This window comes from Rhea pennata, chromosome 1 (assembly GCF_028389875.1).
Source record: "Rhea pennata isolate bPtePen1 chromosome 1, bPtePen1.pri, whole genome shotgun sequence".
Taxonomy (NCBI): domain Eukaryota; kingdom Metazoa; phylum Chordata; class Aves; order Rheiformes; family Rheidae; genus Rhea; species Rhea pennata.
Genome location: NC_084663.1, coordinates 159,385,961 through 159,402,814, shown reverse-complemented (window position 1 = coordinate 159,402,814; position 16,854 = coordinate 159,385,961). Strand labels below are relative to the sequence as shown.

Below are 16,854 nucleotides of genomic sequence, written 5' to 3'. Positions count from 1 at the left end.
CTAATGCTTGAGCTCTGGGGAGGTGAGAAGTCAGTACTTTGTGTTAGACTAACAGAAATCTGGTCTTAAGCCTAAAAAGGTGATGTTCTAGCATGAAGCACCTAGCAGGTCTGCAACTGGCATATTGAAGGCTTGCAATGGAAGTCTTGCCAGCATGGCCTGGCCAGGGTGTTTTCCTGGGCCATTTGTCTATGCCACAAGAAAAGATCCCAAAGGGCTTTGAACTGCTTTAATACATGGCTTGTACATTTGCAGTGGTTGAAAAGCTTGTGAAGGTGGATGGGAAGGGGGAGATGGTTAGCTTGAGTAATGGCCTTTGGGCACTGTTGCCTGATGAGGCCAGATCCCAGTGTCCTGGATCTCGCCTTTCATAAAGGGGAACGAAGTGCAGTGTATCTGGGTTAAGGCACTCGCTGCAGTCACCACAGTGACTTCACCACACTGAGTCCCCACAGTGACTTGAGAAACCACTCGCAAGGCTTTACCTTATTTTCCTCTTACGCTTTCAGCAAGGTACTGCTTTTCTTGTTACTTTAAGGAATTGAAACTGTTTAAAACTTTGTATCTATTGACATGTTTTTGCTCTGTACCTTAATTATAATATTATAGAACTGCAGTGACCACCGTAACATTCTTGTGCTTCTGAGGAAAAGCTGTTTTTTTGTTGAATGTAATTCTTGATAAATTGAGTTTGGTGATTCTCTATTCTGTAATTACAGAAGTGCTGAATTCAAACCTTTATTTTTACAAAACCATAGTAGTAGCCTGGGTTTTATCTTTTTTCATTTTAATGATGTCATTTCATATCTTTCTGATCAATCCATTTTTTTATTTTGATAGAACTATGCAGAGCGTCCACAGCTACCTTAAATGTCATTTTTTTTGCTGATGAAATACAGACTTAAAAGGAGGGATAATGTGTGGGAGATTTTTAGCCCTTAAGTTTGTAGATAAGCTGAATTTTAAAGATAAACATGATTTTCTCTGATGTTACAGTAGAAGTATAATTTGTATTTCACTTCTACTTCCTAAACCCTTGAAGAGTTTTTAGAATTGGTCTTGGAAAAGGACATAATTTAAGTCTCAAGTTTGATCTTGAGCTCCACACGTAATTAATAAGCACAAGATTGACAGATAAACTACTAGACATCTTGAGTTTTTTGCAGTGCTGATGCCTGACAGATGTTTCCTATTAACTTTTCTTCTGAGGAAATATTTTATTATAGATGAATTTCGATACAATAAAGATGTAGGTTTTTATAAGATCTTATTTTAAGATACCCAACTCAGGTTTACTGTTGGGGAAAATACTTACTTCCTTGCCAATTTTTGATCTTTCTACAGAAAATACTCTTCTACAACTTACAAGCAAAAATAAGCATATATATTCTTTGTCTGTGTGATTTAGTTCTGAAAACTTTTTTAATTGGGCTAATGAGATTCAAGAAGTGATGCTGCTATGTTAAGGATATTTTTGCAAAGCAATCAGTCCTCTAGCATATGGAAATTTAAACAAAATTTGAAGATATACCTTTTAAGAAAGTCCTCAAATACTGAAATGTTGTGTATGTTCCCATCTGCTGAACCAAAGCATGCAATCACTACTACAATTTTCTCCCTCAGTAGATTTCTGGAAGTAAAGCTAACATATTAGCTATCATTCTAAATTCATCTTGCAGGCAGACAGGCATGCCTGTGTATTCTCTCCACCAATATTCCTTCCACAAAAGAAATTTGAATTGTATGACTTCAAGCAGTTAAAACAGTGTCCTTCTCAAAGCACAAATAGTCAGATAATGTGCTCTTTAAGAAATTATAGGTGCAGTAAGTCTGTGATAAAGACTGTTTGTTTTTAAATTAAAATGGAAACAAAGATACTCCTGTGAGAATTTCATGACTGAATAATTTTGAAATTATGTAACTTTCAAGCCTGCTTGGAGTAATATTTGCTCATCTGAGTTTCTCACTCTTAAGTCTCAGCTATGTAAATCATACTATTACAGTTGCTTGTTCTATTCTAGCAGCTCTTCTCTAAATGTAGGGGAAAAAAGCACTGAGTCTGCATTCTGTGAAAAGATTTTATTCTTTTGGCTTGTAATTTTGCCCTGCTGGGCACTTGGTGTGCTAGAGAAGTTATGTTCAAACTTCCTGATTCTTGAAGAGTACCTTGTTTAGTTGTGCAAGTATGTTCTTTAGTCTTTCTATGTTAAATTTTGGGTTCTTCACTGATGTATCATACCTAGCTTGATAGGAAGTTTTGCCAACCTTAATGTAAATCATGCCATACAGGTGAGGAGAGTAGGTCACAGACTTGGGAGTGAAAAGTTTTCTTGTGTGTTTGTGTAGACTAGAAGCTAGCTTTTGTTTAGAGTTTCTTTCAGAAAGTTTGAAGAGACCTTATGGACTTCGGAAATTCACAGCTACTCTGAAATGTAGACTTCTAAAAACATGTCAGCTGTGTACTGCAGCCACAGCTAAATTTTATTCTCTATTTTTGTGGATGCTTTGCATTCCTGTCATGGTTGTGTTTACATACATTTTAGAACATGAATTCTATGAGATTCTCAGTGAAAAATGTTAACAGGGGTCTAAGTTGTAGTCTGCTCTGTGTAGCCACATGAGTGCCTCAAAATGGGACAAGGATTTCAGTATAAGCCTGTGATCATGTTTCAAAGAATCTGGGCAGCAGAAGTACAAGACAGTATGTATGAGGCTTCCTGCCATGTTCAGGTTCAGTAATAGGGGCAGGCAGTCACCGGATGCTGTGTCAAGATATGTGGGGTCGATAGATGTCAGTATCAGGAATATTTGGAATAATGCTTTATTGCTTTGACTCGCATTGAGTGTTTGAAGGGTCCTTATTTAGTCAGAAAAATGCAATAGAATGGTAGAAAATGCATCTTCATACTTAAATGTTTACTCTTCTGCTATTTGCTCTCTTTATTTTTTTTGTTATTCCTTTAGCTTTTTTTATTCAATTTTTGTTCTTATTAGTTTAGGCTGTTGTCTTTTTTTTCCTGGCAGAGGTAGCAGAGCCACACACTGTGGAGGTTTCCTCTCTATATTGCTTTTCTTCCATGTTCTTTCCATCTTGTTTTCCCCTCTTCTCCCTCATCACTTCCATCAGTGATTGATCATACTGTTCAATGTATGGAGAGCCATTCTGCAGGTTTACTGATTGTGAATGATCTACCTTGGGCTAGGAACTGGAGAACTCTACAAACCTTGGAGATGGTGCAGAATCTAGGAAGTTCTTTATGATAAGGATTTTTTTTTCTGAAGGGGAAATATCAAGGCCTGGTCATTTATCTACTGAGGGTGTCTGGACTGAATACTGGAAGGATGACTTTCTGAGAAGGGGGCTCTTAACAGGGTGTTTTACTTGTTCTTTTTTCAGATTGGCTAATCATATAAGCAGTATTCCTGCTTAAATAACTTTTGTCATGAGAAAAGCAAACTTTGCCTGTGATAATGAGCTTCAAAGTTAGTATTTTTTTTTCAGAACTCTAAATGAGTTTATATTGCTTCAGCAGGAAGGAAGCTCAGATCACAAAACTGAACTTTGAAAGTTTAGACAGATTTATGCATTCTTAATAAATGGCTTCTCCTCCCCCTCCAGAGAACCTAGAAATTTGTTCGTAGTTGAATTCAAGATAAATTGTCTTGCTTTAAACATGTTCTTTTCTGCCAGCATATGTACACATGGTAAAATATATGAATATTTGACATTTACTGTGTTAAAACAAAGCCAACAAAATTCATGAAAATGAGCTGCATCTTACCCAGGTGGCCTGCTGTTTGAAATATGACTCCTGGGGTGTATTGTACTCTTATCCCTAGGATTCGGTAATGAGATTGAGTGGTATCTTGCGTGAGTACTTCTGGATGATTGACAGTGAGGTGATGCGAATCATCATTTATCAAGATATTATCATGCCTACCCTTGATGATTTCTTCCTGCTGTCTGGGGATGTGGGGAGGACTGATAGGACTTCATGATGTCAAAGTAATTAGTGTGTGTTGGTTTCCAGCTGAACAAACTGGAAGCTAATGATCAGGTAAATGAAGATGAAGTGTGTTAGTGTAAGGATGAAGGTGTGAGGACCTTTGGGAAGAACTTAGCAAAATTTCATGGGGATTATTTGAATATTTTACAATTTGTGCAGTTGCAAGCAATCTTAACTGCTAAAGTGGGGGTACTTCTGCAGCAGTCTGTTTACATGTCCTTTGCCTCTTCAGTGAGTGTCAACTCTAGGGTTAATGATGTTGGACTGTCTGCTCTAAGGACTGGGGAGGGACATCCTAATGATTTTCTTAAAATCTAAATAGTGGCTTCCAGCTAATAGTGGCAACTTGGAGCTAAACAGTGTTAAGGAATCCAAGTGTCTGTTGAAAAGGTTGGATTCCCTCCCTTAAATTAGAAAAATTGCTGGAAATAATTTGTTTTCCATATATTTGACCTACGACTGGGCCCAGTATATCCTTAAAATATTTGGTATTGTGCACATGTTGATACCTTAAAATATGGCCTTTGCAGTATGATCTGTGATGCTGTGGCAGGTTCTGAAGCAGCACTGTAGTTTCTCACTGCAAGTTTTGAAAGAAATTGATTCTATGTATGGGTCACTAATGAGATGCTTGTAGCAAAAAAAGCCTTGAAAATGTGTGTACAGTTACACTGTTCCAAATGATGCTTAAGGGACTGAATATATTTCCTCCCCTGCTGTAAGTGTAGTACACTAGCCAACAGCTAGAGATCCGAAGGATTCGGTAGTTAAATTTATCCCATGTGATCAGATATTGCTGATTGTAATTAACTGATTGAAAAGCTGCTTTATGTGCTGCTTTTCAATTATTAGAATTTAATTTACTCATCTTCATTTATCAGTAAATATGTAATATTGATGTACCAGTCTTCCAGATACCTTCAAGAAAAATATACCTGTGACAGCTGATAAAGTTTTATAATTAGTCTCATGGGAAAAGCTGTTATATGAGGCTAGCATTTATGTATATGGCTTTTCTCTGTATTTATCAGCTTCTGGAGTTCCTTTTCTCCCTCTTTGAAAGTGAGTAGGCTAGACTCCCTGACAGGAATTTGTCCATATTAATATGGCTCATCAGAGACATTATATTTAATTGGAGAGCCTGCGGTACAGTAGCAGGAGGCTGAAGGGAATTACTTAGCATTAGCAGTGGCTCGTCTGGGAGTTGTGCACTAATCAAGGAGCTTGTGTGTTAACTGTAGGGATGATGGGAATTATGACGATTATGACATGTGAGCACATGTCTGAGAACTGGACAGGCGATGAGTTAATCAAGAAAAATATTAAATGGCTCCCATGCTGCTTCATTATTACTCTGTAGAGTCTGTCATATCATTAAAAATCTAAATAAACCCTAGTAGGTGTTTTTTCAGGAAAAGTAGTTACCATGTCTGACAACCGCTTCATATTTTTGAGGTGTATACATGCTTTTACATGCTGTGCTGGAATAAGTGAATCCTTAGTCTAAAAAAACGCATTTAAACATGTGGGTCTTCAATCTACACTTTGTGTGTTTCATTGAATGCTTGCTTTCAATAAATATAAATTGCTTTCCATTTTTAAGGTGTTACAAACATTAATTGAAGCTTTTTCGTAGTAGCTCAAAATATAAAATTTGATTTTATTAATGTTAACACCTGGCAGCTTCAGGCAAACAAGTGCTAACCTTTTCACTATCAGAATGCTCTGAGCCTAAGCTGTAGTGGGTATTTATATACCAGGTAGACCCATCCTAGGCACAGCATGGTGAGAGGCATCCATTTCATATCTATGATGAAATTATCAGCTATGATGGAAAAAATCATGTTCAGAGGTCATGGAGCTAATAACTGAGTTAATTAAAAGAAATTGATATGTTACAGAAAACTCACAAACTGAGTGGCTGTATCTGTAGGCAAACTTAAAGCTACTGGACAGATGAGCATGTGTACTTTTCCTTCTATTGTAAGTGCTGTCAAATTTAATACAACTTTCTGCCAAGCTGTGACCTTCATGTATTAACTTAATTAAAGCAGTATTGTGGCTGGTACCCAAAGTGTTAACCTGTAGGAGGCTGTTATTGAAATCCATTATCTGTGGAGTCAGTATTAGTGGTCAGCAGCATCAGAAGTAAAACTGCAAGTAAGACCCTCCCTTGGGTGCTGTGAGCTCAGCAGGTTAAACTGTCAAAGCTTCTTAAAGGACTGATGGTTAAACCCCCTGGAGTTATAGGTAAACCAATCATTTGCTGTCAGCAGGGAATATGACTTTATTTAGCAGGTAGAAAAAAACACCTTAAATGCTAAAGGGAAAGGATTTAGTCAGAACTGTAGTGCTTGTGTGCCACTGCTATGTAGATTCCATGCATCTTAGATTTTCTTAAAATTCCATTTTAACATGAAATTAGTTATGAAAGCTTACTGTCTTATAAAACTATCCATACAGTTGAGCTGATCTGTTACACTTGTAAGTATTATCTGTTTTAAGTGAAGAATGCAAAAGTTTATACCATCCTTAAAAATGAGAATAGATAACCTGTATTTTACCCTGTAAATACAGTGTACCTGATCAATGTTAAATACATTTAAAGATTTTAATACATTTAATATAATTTGTAGTTAGATATAAACATTTTAGGCTATAAGGTTATATGATAATGTAATTAAGCTAGTCTGATAGTGATACTTCTCATATTTTTTGATTTAATTCATACTTCAAATGTGAAGAACAGGAGCATTTTATTTCCTACTTCATTTCCATCCTCAAAAAGAAGAAAAATCTGAAGTAATAGCTTGTTTTAAAAGAATATGATGTAGGTATAGGAAGATCTGACACTTGTTCCAATAAACAAAGTTATGGCAAAGGACTAAAACTTTTTTGGGGGCTGGGAGGGGGCAGCAGAATCCTGTAGCTGTCTAAGAATGCTCTGATTTTTATATATTGGAAGAGCTGTTTCCTCAATACACTGCTGAATTTAGACCAATTCTGCTATTTGTAATGGAGTCATACTATCAAAATTAATAGGGTACAGTAGAGAATAAGATTCTGCTATTCTAGAGTTATCGTCTAAAGGAATAGAGGTGTCATAAGGAATAGACTGGGAAGTAGAAATGCTGCAATGGAAACTACTTGGTAACCCAAAAAGCAAAGTATGGATTTTCCTGGGGTCACACTAAAAATATATTTTACAATTCTAGCAGTATAGCTGTTGTAGAGCTCTTTGAGGGATGAAAAGTAGTTTTAACTGTAAGAATGAGCTTGTTGAAAAGGATGGGACTGTGGCTATCTGTTGCTCTGCTGTGTCAAGTCTTATGCACTTTGACAACATAGAGCAGCAACATAGAGCATAGAGCAGTCCATCTCTGTCTCTGAACTAACCTGAAAATGCTATATTATCATGCGTAGAGCATGATACAAATGTACGTGTGTTGCTCTGCAGTATAGCTGAACTTAAGCTTCCTCTTCTGGATCCTGTATATCTTCTAGTGTTTCTAGCTTAAGGGCTAAACCTCTGCTAGATGAAATTCTGTAATTGTGCCTACCTTTATTACAACCAGCTCCTACTTCCCAGACCTGCTTGACTATTTTTTCACCTCATGCCTTTTCCATTGAAACTGACAAATCATTGTGGTTTAGAAAAAATACAAAAGCTGACATCAAATGTATTCTGTAGTGAGCTTGTTTTTGGTAGCAAGAAACAGGATGAAAAATGTCTTGCAGTTTTAAAATGTTTAGAGAGTTTTGAGTGCAATTCATAGGATTCCATGAGTGAAAGCTTGAGATACTGGTAGCAGATGTTTGAAATGCAGAGTGGCTATTAAAGGTGCACTCTTATTTTGCTAATATCACAGAAAACTGATTTTTGTCTAGGACACTTAAAGCTCGGTCATGTACACTACAAAGATGAAATTCTGCTGTGGCATGCATACAGAGTATAGTGGACCACTGTAAACCTGATACATTGCTTCAACTCTTGCAACACATGAGGAAAGATTTGTTTTGGTAAGCAGAATATTAAATAACTTATCTGTGCTCTTTAAAACTTCAGTGTGTCTTGGAGACTTACTCTAATCTTCTTCGAAGTAAAAACTAATGTACAGAGGCATGTATGCAATTTTGGGGGTACGGTGAAGAAACAGACTGGCAAAGGTTGTTTTGAGTGGCTCTACTGGCTTTAATCTCGAGTGAAGAAATGTAGAAAAAGCTGCTTTTTCAAAGGGGGAGATGGGTGGAAGGAGACAAGGGAAATGCTTTCTTAAGATTGCGAGGAGAGAAACTTCCATTGCTGAGGTAATGAATGAATGAGTGAGGAACAGGGCAGTGTTTGTGTTTTCTCCTAATTTTTTTTACCTTTGTTAATGCTGCAGTCCATCCAAAGGAAGATTAAATAAAGAGAAGGGGACTATTGACTTACCTTTTTTTCACTTCTATGTTTTCATTTGTTCTACCAAATAAGTTATTCTTATTAATTGGCTTTGACTAAAACATAGAATTGTGACATAAAGCATTTCATTTTTTTAGACTTCAGTAGCAAACATTGTTCTCTTAAAAAAAAAAAAGCCTGTAAAAGCTAGTTTGTCAGACTTTTCCTCTCAAAAGAAGCTGCTTTAACAGATTGTGTTCTTTCTTTAGAGTTCTTTATATTCAAGTTGGTTATTATCTGCAGATAGACTAGGTAGGCAAGAGACTTGTCTTAACTAGTAGGCAAGCTTTCCTAGAACAATTTCAAAGTAATGTAATAGAGACATAGAGCTGTGATAGACCAATGTCTCCTAAATCAAGCCCTATACCTTTTGATTTTTCCAATATTTGGCAAAATAAACTGTTTTATTCAGCCTAATTATGTTTTTTTCACATTCAGCTTCCCAGGTCTGGCTAAAATTCAGTTTTGTGGTAAGTTTATACCATGTTCCTTCTGGTTTGAGGTGCACTATTTCCCTCACTTCAAGTACTTAAACTTCTACCAGCATTATTGAGGCACAGCTTAATATGCAGGTTGCATGGTATTTTCTTGCCTGCTTTTCCTTCCATGTACTCAATATTACTAGAATTTATCTTAACATTTTTGTTAGTTTTGGTATGTTACCCACAGAATTTTGCTCTCAGTCTGTAAGTTGAAGGTTTTTTGAAGAGCTAGGTGTTCAGTTATATATGAAAACACTATACCCATCCTCCAAGGCTTTGCTACTTTGGAGGGTAAAGCAGAGTGAGCATTTGCACTAAAATTCTAGTGGACAAGCCTTCTCATAGGGTGCCATCACTCTTTCATCAGGCTTCTGGAAGTATGCTTCATTGGGAACCTACCTGCTGAAGTATAGGAAAAGGCTTTAGAAGCTAAAGCCATACTGGAAGACTTCATTTTCTCTCTGTTTTTATCAGTAATGCCCCCAGAGTCCTGCAGACATTTCCTTGCTCGTCCAGCAAACTGCACTCTGTTTCAAAGCATCTTTGGCAGGGACAATGTGGTCTATTCCTCATAGTTCTGGTGGTCAAGCCTCTAGCTGCTTTGGGGAACCTCTTCCTGTTGGCAATGTCTTTGTCAGATAAAGTATATCTCTTTAGCAGCCAAGAAAACGTTCCAGAATTTACCTCCCTCCCCAAACTCCCCAAAACTGAAAGTGAGCTTACAAACTAATTCACCTTTGGAGTGAGTATGAGTAGACAAGAATGTATGTATTGAAGTGCCTTCTCTGTCAGAAAGTGTTCTTTGGTGTTTCTTCTTTTAAAGAAAGTTGAGTTCAACCTGGAAACTTACATTTTAATCTTAGTTGAAATTTATTCATTTTTGAGGCCTCTGCTAAGTGAGGCTACTGCTCCAAGTTCAGACCATTTAGAAGAACCTGAGTTGGAAAATCTGGGGGAGGAGGAGGGAGAAGGCACTAGTAATTTCACTTCCTTGGCTAGCAAACAGCCAATAATATAATCCTGTGTGTGCTAATGGGTGGATAGTTTTGAGTCAAATTGTAGACTTGAGAGGGGTCTATCAGGAAAATACTCCCAACACAAATATTGAAGGACCACTGAAGAGTTGGTCTTATAACTGTGGGTCAAGCCTGTTTTAAAAACCTTTATTCTCTAACTTGAAGTGAGATCTACTTAAAGCTGATGCTATATGTTGACTTGTTTACATATTTAGGTTTTTGAAATGCTGAATAAAAATAAATATGGAAATGTGATATTTATGCTATTTATAGCTTTCACAGTTCTACTTTTCACACAGTTTATAAATGCTTCCATTATTTCATTTTTTAGGGTTAGATGCCATAATTGTGTCAGTATTTATCTTTGCAGATAGAGCTTTAAAAACTGAATACTAAACACTTACTATGTGCACAGATCTATTGTATTAGTGTGCATATTTTAGCATGAAGCTAATAAAGATGCTTTTTGGATCTGATGAGATGTGTATTTTTTGGCAAAGCAGTGAATTTGAATCTTTTTGCATCCAATTGATTTTTTTAATTCAAGGCTTTTCAGTACTGCAAGCTTTGTTCTCTCTTTTTTGGCAGTGGTGCTGGCAAGATTTGAGGTGCTTTTTCAGCTACCTTACAAAGGATTTACTCATTAGCCCTATTTTATGGGCTGAGCTAATTGTAGTTTGTCTTGCTGAGCGGTATTATGCAGTTTGGGTCAATTAAGTGAATCCACTTACACCAGCGGATGTTGTTCCAATGTGTAATATTGATTTGAGCTATAAAAGGAGAATGACTTGTTTGATTAGATTTCTTTGTCTAAACAATGCTTGAGATCTTAGTGTACCAAACAGTAGTGTTCTCTCACTGATTTTTTTTTTAATTGCTGCTTAGGTTTGTTTAACACTAACTATGCAGATAAAAGTTTGCCTATATACAAATTCTGAAAGGATATGGAAGACCTGGGGAAAATGCATCTTGCAACTCAGTTACAACTGCTGCATGAATATCTGGAGATATGCATAGGATGACCTACTCTGAAAAATTGGGACACAAGGGAGTCCCATACACTTATCTCCTCAGGGATTGTGTGTGTGTATGTGTTAATTAGGCATTTACACTGAAGTAAATGGCATCTGTCACATGGTAAACATCAGAAATTGCTGAAGTATATAAAATCATCTGAAAGCTATGCAGGTGATATTAGCACTTGGTTTGGAAACTCATAGGTATTTTTTTCTCCCTTGGCCTTTGACAAAGGCGACTTGTAATTTTTCAATTAATCAATGGGAATTACTATAAAATGAATTGGGGGGTAGAAAGAAAGCACTTTTGTCTTGTTGCGAGTCAGATCGAGTCAGATCCGTAAGAAGGAAAGGAAGCTTTAGAGTCAGTGAATTATGCTAGGAATCCACAACTTACTGTCTTCATTTACTTCATAGATTGCATATGCATTGCAAATAAAGTTTTAGTGCTTTGCTTTAAGTTCATATTATTCCTGTCTGTGTGCTTGTGCTTCTATTGCCATCTAAGAAAACTTTCCTGTATTTAATCAGTTTGCTCCGTTGAAAAGGCGCAATGTGAGACATGCATATGTAAGTGAGACTTGCATATAATACAGATTCAGCTACTGCAGATTGCTAGTCAATGTCTTTTCTAAAAGAAGGCTACCTTGACTGGCTGTATTAAATGAAATGTCTCTGGGAGTGCTATATATATATTTAGGTATGTAAGATATTGTTTCTGACCTCTCTAAATCATGATTATTTGAGATACAGGTTTTATTAGGAGGACAGTTATTAAATTCAGTATGACTGGGCAAAAGAGCATGCTGATGTCAAATGAGTACATGTGCTTCCCTCCAGGGTAAGGGAGTGCTAATGCAATCTAGGCAATTTGGGTATTTATTAGCTCTGATTCAGGGCAGTCCTGCTAAAATTGGGTTGTCTCCTGCAAAGTGGATGTTTCTGTGGTGCAAAGCTTTGGGTTCCAGGAATCCCTCTTTTTGGCATATGCTGCCAAACCCAAGCCCAGGCAACATACCTGGATTATAAACCTTTCTCCAGAACCACTTGCTGCTACAGTTACTGCACCCTTTACTGTGCTCTGCACCCTGGGAGCTGCTGCAGCCTGAAGCTGGGATTGGCAGCAATCCAGGCCAAAAACAGCTGGTTTGTCAGCCCTTGAGGACTCCTCTTTTAGGTGGCTGTTTGCTGGAAGCATGGTGAGGAAACACAAGGCTGCTGTTGTGGAAAGCTGGATCAGATCTGGTAGGATTATTAGTTTAGATGCTTTACCTTGAGGACAGCTTCTGGACCTAACCTAGCCTCAGGAATGGGTGGCCTTTTTTTGTGATTTACTCCCAAATAAGCTTGAGCTGATTTTTGTATCAGTGGCCACAGATACCATAAAATGTTGTACTTTGAATTATGTCTGGTTGTCACTGTTCAGTTATGTGCTTGTGTACCATAATCTAAACTTAGGCTGTTTGAGGAGCTTTTCTAATGTTCCTGTGCTTGAACTAGTAGTTCAATCAAGAATATAGCTTGTTAGCATATTTGTCATACAAATATGGATACAAAGCTGGGGAGGTGGTAATGGGGCAGCTGGATAGGGTTTTTTGAGTTAATACAGAAAAGAGAAACTTTCTGGAAAACTTTAGCTGTAGTAAGTTGGAGACAAGTATTGATGCTTAGGATTGTGTGATTTAAGTCAAATGCTTTTTAAAAACAAACTCTTGAATCTGAATATGAATTGTTTGAAGCTTGCAGTGCTCTAACAAGGAGTTATGCATTTTTTGGATGCTCTTGAAAGATTGTGTTATTGTGTGTTAGCTTCTGCAGAGAAAAGCTTACTGGATTATGGTGTGAATCTTGTGCTGCTTACTAGTAAGTTGAAAGATTTGGTTGTCACGTAGATTCAAATGATAACTCTTGTACTGTTTACCAGTATTTATGGTTCATTAGTGTAATTAGATTTCTATATACTCTAAGTTATGTGATGTATTTGTGGATTTGGACTGTTGTTTGTGAACCTTAAGATGCAATGTAAAAGCAACAGTGTTTAAGGAGGGATGATTGGCCTGATTATAAAGGGGTAGCATCAAGAATTTTTAAGAAATGGATCTCAGTGATCTGGAAAGAGTCGTTTATAGGAAGTTAATATGAAAAATCTGCAGACCTGAATAGCTGTTATGGAGCAGAAATATCTGGGGTTTTTGAATTAGTAGGGAGGAATGAAGACCTCTCACTTCTCATAGAGAGCTTGACTTCGTGCCCTGATGGTGTATTGGGAAAAGCGAATGCAGTAGATAAGGCTACTGTTTTGTTGTATTTGTTAATCGCATGTGTGAGTATATTAGTGTGTGGGCAAGGCTGAAATGACATTGAGAGAAGAGACAGCTTAAAACTGGATCAGGAGACAGACTTTCCAGTTTACAAGGCAAGATGAGAAGGAAAGAAGAATACAAAGAGTTGAAGTAGCAAATTAATTTGAAAGGGGAGGAAGGAAAACAGTAGAGAAGTGCACATGCTTTCTTTTGAATGTCTGTAAACCAGTGTTATGGTAACTTCTGTGACTACTTTTGCAAATAAAGCTAGTCTTCTTGTGTGAGAAGTGTGCATGTGTGGCATTTTAATCTCTTGACACTTATAGCTAACTATAAGAAATCCTTTATTATAGGCAAGCTTTCAGTCCTGTGAAACATAGGCGCTTACCTGTGTTTAAGGTTGAATAACTTTGTCATGTAAAGTACATTGGAAATCAAAAGAGCAGCTTTAAGCACAATAAGAATTTAAGAACCATGCTTTTTAACCTTCAGAACAGTAAGTGCAACAGATGAGCCAATTTTGATGGCATGTGTTAAATTACTAAATTTGCTGAGATGCATTTACTAAGAAGCATTAAAATCTTTCTATGTGATTGTCTGCTAGTGCTTGGGAGCTTGTTTTTAGTGTGAGGCCAATTCTGTAGGGGTAAAATAAAACTATTGCCATTTTGTAGAAACCTTAACAGTTTGAATGTGAAGTCTGCAGAGACTGCAGGAAGTTCTGTGCACTCACAGCTTCTGAATTAACCATGTACTTAGGTATCCCTAAGAATTGCTTCCAGAAGAGAGCTTAGGTGGCAAGTTAATGCTTTTTTTTTTTTCCTAGCATTAGGATTAATTTTGGCCCATGTGCATGAAAATGCCAATAAAAATGGAGAAAGTCAGATGCTTACCTGATGATTCCCGTATAATCTAGGTTTATACTTGTTAGACATGTTTTTGGTATGCTTCCCTGAATATTTTTCATTCTGCTGTTCAAAATGTTTTTGATTGCTACTTGCTCTTTGTAGGTATGAATTTTTCTGGCCTTGTGTTTTTTGGTAAGCTAATAGTATGTGCAGGGTATAGTATGATACTTAATCTCAGTGTGTTATATTGATAACCTTCAAGCTACTTGCAAATAAAATTGCTGTATTGAAGAACAAAGCTCCATGTTCATAAACTAGAAATGTTTAAATTTCACTTATTCATTTTACAGCACTCCTTGAAAATTTTCAGTTTAGAGTACCAAAGATGATTCAAAGATGATATTTTCATAAAAATGTCAGAAAAGTTCAAAAGGTGGTAATCACCAGAAATGTTAGTCTGTACAGTAACATGGCAGTCTTGCTACTATGTAGCTTACATGTATCTAGTGCAGTTTAAACAAAAGCATGTTTTCTTTTAATGTATACTGAAATGCAGTTTACAAAGGGAAAATAAACTTAGTGATTCTTGGATCTGTATTTGTTAATTTTCTTTAAGATCAAAGGTGGGTAAAATAGTTTAGATCGCTGAAAAAGTTGAAAACCAATGTAAAACTTTCATAACTTCTTCCCTAAGATAAATGTGCTGTATGAGTTGTAGTAAATAGATTTTCAATTTCTTCAAACCTAGCTATTTTTTGTGGTGAAATACTGGAAAAGCTTGTTACTTATGTATAGTCAGTGTTTGACAAATGCATATAAATGAGGATTCAATGGATCGGAATCAAATATGAGCCTGCTTAAATAATTCTCAAGATTTTCTGGTTCATGTGTAGTGATATTGAACTCTTTAGTCATAGGCTTTAATTTGTGCATGGTGCTGACCTGATGCTGTGCAGGGACACTCACTGCATCCCTTCATTCAATTCACTCTAATTATCCCCAACTTCCTGGGGAGCCTGCTTAGAACTGGTCATGAATGTTTGTTATTAAGTATTAAGATATTAGGCTACACTGGTTACATGTAACAAAGTAGTTTTTAGTCTGAATTTACATATAGATGATCATTATAGGAAGCAGAAATTGTATTTGTCATGATTTTAATCAAATTCATGATATTGCATTGGAATAATAAAACATTTTGACAGCAACTCAAGCTTGGACTAAATGAAATGTTATTGTGTAAGTTTTTATGTCAATATTTGTAATTTCAGTGTGTATTTTAGAGTGGTTATGGTATGTAAATTATCTTTGAAACAATCAGATTTGTGTGCATATTTCAGGATGATGGTAATTATTTTTGCTGGGAGCATCTGTTAATGCAGCCTATTGCCTCTTCAGGTTCATGTGAAAATGGCGGATGAAGCTGTCTGTGTTGGCCCAGCTCCCACCAGCAAAAGCTACCTCAACATGGATGCCATCATGGAAGTCATTAAGAAAACCAGGGCCCAAGCTGTGAGTCTGAATGAGTCTATCTGCTGCAGCTGTTTCATATATAGAAAGCAGAAAAGCCAGAGTTTGTATTTTTTTTAAGGTGTGTGGGGGGGAAGTGATTGAATATGCTATTCCAGTTCATGTCACATGAGTTAAATGTGTCCGAAATCGCTACTGGAAATCAAAGGCTTTGTAGCATCTGGCAGTGCTGGTTGCTGATCCTGCAGGTGGCTGCTGGATTCAGCTTTCACACCAGGGAGCAGCTTCAGTTCATTTCCAAATTTGCTGGGGGAAAAAAAAAATCCCAATTAGTTTTGAGCACTAACCCTTTATATGCCTAATGGCTTTTTTGAATGTTTTACAAAGTGTGTCCAAAGGAAGATATTAGTTTAATTTTAATAATTTTAAAAATTCTGTAGGTGTAATTATACTTGCAGAAAGGTGAAGGGTGCATCCTGTAATCATTTTTTCCAGAATGTTTATAAAATGCATGTTAGCTTATATGTGTAAATATAGGCCTTTCTTTGTCCAAATGGGCCAGGGATTCAAAGCTTAACAGGGATCAGCTATAAGAACTGTGTACTCATGCTCAAATGTGTAATATTCTTTATTCTATCAATGAATTAAATGTGTATTATTCAAAGATACTGTACACAGCATTTTAAAAGTAAAAGGTGATGGAAGTATTTTGAGCAATGCTCATTATGCTGAAGTGTTTTTGATCAGTATTTCTTTCAAAGTAGATGTTTGGGTATGGTACTTTTAGAGGCCAAAAACTTTTCTATAAGTGAAGCAACTCCTGTTTCCTTCCTTACGAGTTTCTGGATGTGGAACCCAGATGTTTATGTGCTTAAAAAGAATGAAGCGAAAAAGCTTATCCTTTGTGTCTCAGAATATATTACTTAAATCAAGAGTTTTGTGTGAATTGAAAAAAACAAAATGTAAAACTTTCCTACACTTCTGAAGTGGTTATGCATGGTGTATATATTGAGAGGTTACTAGCAGACCAGGCCTGTAAGTTCACATGTGACTCTTACTCCTGAGACAGCAAACCATATCCTCCCACAAGGATTGCTAGAGGTGAGAGGCTTAGGACTCTGGGCCTTAGGATCACTTATGATCAATGCTAGAAATAGTCTGAAATCAAGAATACTTTGTAGTGGTTGTTGAGAATTTAAAAGCATGTGGATGAACATGTATGTGGAAGTCTGCAATGAGATAAAAGTGGCAAGAGTTTAAAAGAGTTGTGG

At 36.7% G+C, this 16,854-nt stretch overlaps 1 protein-coding gene across 2 annotated transcripts in view; it reads left to right on the top strand.

Moving 5' to 3' along the window:
- PCCA (propionyl-CoA carboxylase subunit alpha) overlaps positions 1 to 16,854 on the top strand; it is a 294,626-nt gene that overhangs the window by 26,454 nt on the left and 251,318 nt on the right. For both annotated transcript variants that reach the window (XM_062566813.1, XM_062566814.1), the window contains exon 5: positions 15,512 to 15,625. In XM_062566813.1, coding sequence (XP_062422797.1) covers positions 15,512 to 15,625 — 114 coding nt within the window. The remainder of the gene's footprint in view (positions 1 to 15,511; positions 15,626 to 16,854) is intronic.